Raw genomic sequence first — 4,227 nt, 5'->3', positions numbered from 1 at the left:
TCGCGCACGCGGCGCACTCTTGGCTAGACGGGCACAGGTACCCCGCGCGCGTTGAGCACGCGTTCCCCACACAGGACGGCACACGGGCGCGCACCGCGGGGCCCGCTTGGCACAGGTCGCATGAACCCAGCACGGGCTGGGCCGCGGACCCCAGGACGGCGCAAGGACACGCTCGGGACCCGGACAAACACACAGAAACACCAGAACACTTATCGCCAAGGTCCCGAGCACGCATGCCATAGTTCGCACGCCCAGAAGAGCACACATGCACACTCCGAAGACGTAGAAGCCGCACGTAATCACACACGCACTTGGAAAAAGGTTCGTGAAAAGCCTATGCACCCGGACCCTTAGCCATAATGACGCAAGAAAACGCAGGCACACTTGTAGCCTCACACACTGCAACCCAGGCACACCCCACGACACAAACACACTCTGCGACACGAACGCACGTTAGAGAAATAGTCGAGAGTGCCACATGCCCAGTCATGGCCAGCGCGCATACAGCGCAGAAACGCCCGGCATCTTTCTACATGTGCCCAGCGGTCCACACGGAGGCACGTGTGGAGCCACGTGAACACCTGAACATGCGAACACACTTGTAAACATACAGATGCCCGAGTACACGGTCGGTCACATACACCCCACACACGCCAGCACACACGCAGCCAGGGCCTTGGTCATGCGCAAACACAAACCACGGCTCACTCACACGCACGGCCATAGACCTGACATTCGCACGCACACAGACGCAGTCCCTAGAATGTACGAGCCACAGGCTCATGCTTACACACTCATCAAAGCACACGGAGACAGTCATCCAACACAGACACACACGCTCACATCCATCTTGGCCTGCAGGGACATGTGTAGGCACGCTCAGGTATGCTCGGTCCCCCACACCCAGCTGCACAGCAGGCACTCAGCATGTCGTCCAGACCCACTGGGAGGTGGGGTTGGGGGGTGCTGACCCTGCCGGAGACCCTCCCTCTCCAAAGAGTTCTTGCGGGGGAAAAAGCCTCCCAGCCTGGGCCTTAGAGCCCCACGCTCTGCTGGGCAGCTTCAGAGTACCAGCAGGAGCTGCTGGGCGGCAGTGGGGGGTAGTAAAGGTGATTAAAGGTGTTTAACTTCCTCGAGGTGAGCACCTGGCGGTGGGGCCTTTGGAGCGGTCGTTTGTGTAGGCCTCATTTGCATAGGTTAGTTTGCATATGCATCCCAGGTGCAGACAGTGGTTGCTCACCCCTTTCACGGCCTCTCCACTTCATGGTCTCCCCTTTCCCACCATGCTGGTGGAGGTGGCGGGGGACGGGGTTGGTCTCTGCCACTTTGAACCTGGGGTGGGGGGCCTTGGCCTTGGGGCCATCTAACAGGCCCCGGAAGCTTTGAGGACACACTTGCTGACCTGGGGATAGATGGGGGAAGTTAGGCCAGGGGGAGCCCCCAAGCACACTGGCTCCAAGACGCTAAGCCTGGACTGCGGAAGGCACATGGCTGGGGTGGAGACCCGGCTGGCTCCAAGGATGCCGGAGGGAAGCCCCCACCCCCTTGGGGAAGGAGCCCCTTCCCTGGTGTTTTCTGCAGAATTGTGGGGGGTGGGGGGTGGGTTGGGAATGAATTTGACGACAGGTTGGAGGGAGCGTCACTCAGTAGCCACCCTTGACTGGGTGCCCACCCCGTGCCCCTTCTCTCCTTTCAAGTGAAGAAACCAGTCCAGTAGGTCTTTTGCCCCAGGCCCCTGGCCAACAGGTCCCAGCCTGGAGGTCCAACTGTCTATGCATGGAGATCACCATAGCTTCCCTGACCCCTCCTCCTCTCTTCCCTCCGAGGACCCTGACCTCAGCCTCCAGAATTATCCAGCACAGTGCAGCGGGCAGGTGGGGAGGGCTGGGTTCTCGGCCGGACACTAAGTGAGGGCGGGGATCATGGGGCTGAGCGGCCCGGGGTGGGCACCTCCCTTCAGACCAAGTCACGAGGGGCGGTGTGGACTGCAGGGAGCACCAAAGGGGGCCACGGAGGCCATCGGTGTGCCCCCACCTGGACCGCTACCTTGCCCAGCCAAGTCCCTTTCCACAGCTGGCCCTCTCTTGGCTGGCTGGCTGGCACCTTTTTGTGAATCCCAGCTCCATCCCCTGACTGCTGAGGGCCCTGGGCCAGTCACTTCCCCCCAACCCCCAGCCCAGTTTCCTTGTCCATAAACAGGGATGCCACACCTGTCCCCAAAGGGAACTCGGGTTTTCGTAAGTAGAAAACCACTGTACTCACAAGGCCTGGCCCCTTTCTGCCCTTCCTCCAACAGCTGCCACTGGCCTCTGCCCAGTCAGCTAGAGAGAGAGCCGGAGGAGGGGGCAGGGGGCCTTCTGATCGGGCCTCTTCCAGAGCCCCCCCCCCCGCAGGGCTGCTGTGAGGCGGGGGGCCTCCTGCCTGGCAGGACCTGTAAGCCTGGAGCTTTCTGTCGGTTTGTTCTAGTGTCAATAAAGGGTTTGTAAATTCAGGAGACCAGAGATTTCTTTTCAGCGAGAAGACAAGAGAAAGCGTAGCTTAGGAGCGGTGAGGAGGGGGGCTGGTGACTGTCACAGGCTTCAAGGCTGTACGGAAAGCACGAAAATGCCAGTCGGGTACCTTGGGGAGAAGTCAGCACCGTCTGCTGTTTGCAGGCAGACCCTGGGGGCTGGGGAGTGCAGAGCCGGAGGAGCCGGGACAGCGAGCCTCTCTCCGCGCACTCCTCCAGCCCCCTCCTCCCCTCCTCCCCACGCCCCTCCAGAGGAGGCGCGCAGCCCCCACCCCCACACAGCATGGCGCGGCAGGTGGTCTACACAGGTGGCAGGGGCTAGACCCGCCAACCCTGGGGGTGGAGGGGACCAGGACCCAGGCTTTGGCAGGGCACCTTCCCTCAGCCAAGCCGAGGGGCTCTGCCTGAGGACTAGCTCCGCCGGCAGCCGGAAAGTGTCCCCTGTTCCTTCTGCCCAGAGGCCAGCTGGTTGAACAGCAAGGGAGCTGGTGATGGGTGAGAGTTTTCTGAGGGGACCCAAGAAATGTTATCTCCAGCCCCTTCCGCCGCCCTGTCCCCCTCCCCGTCCGCGAATGCTACCGCCACCCACCGCCTGCACCAGACCACTTCTCCCAGGATCAGCGACAAAATGCTGCTCAGCAGAGCCAGCAAGGTCCAGCCGGAGGGGCCCCAGAGACCACCTACTCCTGGGGGTGCACCAAGGGGCAAGGTGTCTGGGGGGGCGGCCTCGCCTCCTCCTTGACATCGCGCTCTGCACCCCAACCCCCAACTGAGAATCTCCAAGCCTGAGGCTTTGTTTCTGCTTGGACTGGGTTGTGGTTTGGGAGGGGTCTGCACCCCCACGGGACCAGTCCTGGTGGAAAGTTACATAGTTGGGGAAACTGAGGCCCAGCAAGGCCTCACAGGAGCTTTTGTTCCCTCTTCCCCCTCCCCACCCCCAAACACCGTGCATTCTCACATTCTCCCTGCAAGAGAGGACTCTGCTCTCTCCCCTGGCCCTGCCTGAGATGAGGCAGGACCAGTGCGGGGAGGGGGGCGGGGCGCTGGTTAGACCCGAAACAGAAATAGCCAGGAGACAGCGGGGCAAGGGTCTCCAGAAGCCACAGCCCCAGGATTAGGGATTCACAGGCAAGTGGGGGCCACCTTTGCTGCCTCTCCCGCCTGGCCTCTGGGACTGGACTGTGGGTTAGCACCACAGCAGAGGCCATCGCCTCGGGGCCTCGTCACGGCTGGGCTGGGTGGGGACCGCAAGGCCCATTTCAGAGATGAATCCGCGGAGGCCTGAAGCTCCCCAGACAGCAGCGCAGCTAATGGGTTGCGGGACGGGATTCCAGCGCGGCTGCTGGGAACCCGAGCACCAAGCCCTCCGCCGGCCCAAAGGGCACCCCGGGACCCTGCCCTGTGGGTGGGGGCGCAACCCAGCCATTTGGGGGGGCTGTGAGTGTTCATGCAAACACCTAAGAGATGCAAAGCCGCCACGTGCCCGATTCTTTTCTTAACTAAAGTTCGTCTTGGGAGAGAGAAATCCTCTTTTTTCCTGCGGAGGAGGAGGGGGGGGCCGAAGGCGAAGGAGAGAAGAAATGAGAGGCGCACCCCCGAACGGTTAGGCTCAGAACACGAAGGCTGGGTTTCAAGTTCAGTGAGCGAGAAGCGTCTTCTTCTGCCTGGAGTGGCGTTGTGCTCGGCCGGCCTGCGGGGGCCGTGGCCGCGGCCGCGCT

General features: G+C 62.0%; 1 protein-coding gene across 1 annotated transcript in view; it reads right to left on the bottom strand.

The window, feature by feature from the left end:
* The window catches only part of DLK1 (delta like non-canonical Notch ligand 1), a 28,047-nt gene that overhangs the window by 7,919 nt on the left and 15,901 nt on the right, over nt 1–4,227 (bottom strand). The window contains exon 3 of the mRNA XM_025042125.1: nt 1,241–1,402. Coding sequence (XP_024897893.1) covers nt 1,241–1,402 — 162 coding nt within the window. The remainder of the gene's footprint in view (nt 1–1,240; nt 1,403–4,227) is intronic.

Source organism: Pteropus alecto, unplaced genomic scaffold, assembly GCF_000325575.1.
Source record: "Pteropus alecto unplaced genomic scaffold, ASM32557v1 scaffold8, whole genome shotgun sequence".
Classification (NCBI taxonomy): Eukaryota; Metazoa; Chordata; class Mammalia; order Chiroptera; family Pteropodidae; genus Pteropus; species Pteropus alecto.
This window is presented reverse-complemented; position numbering and strand designations above follow the sequence as displayed.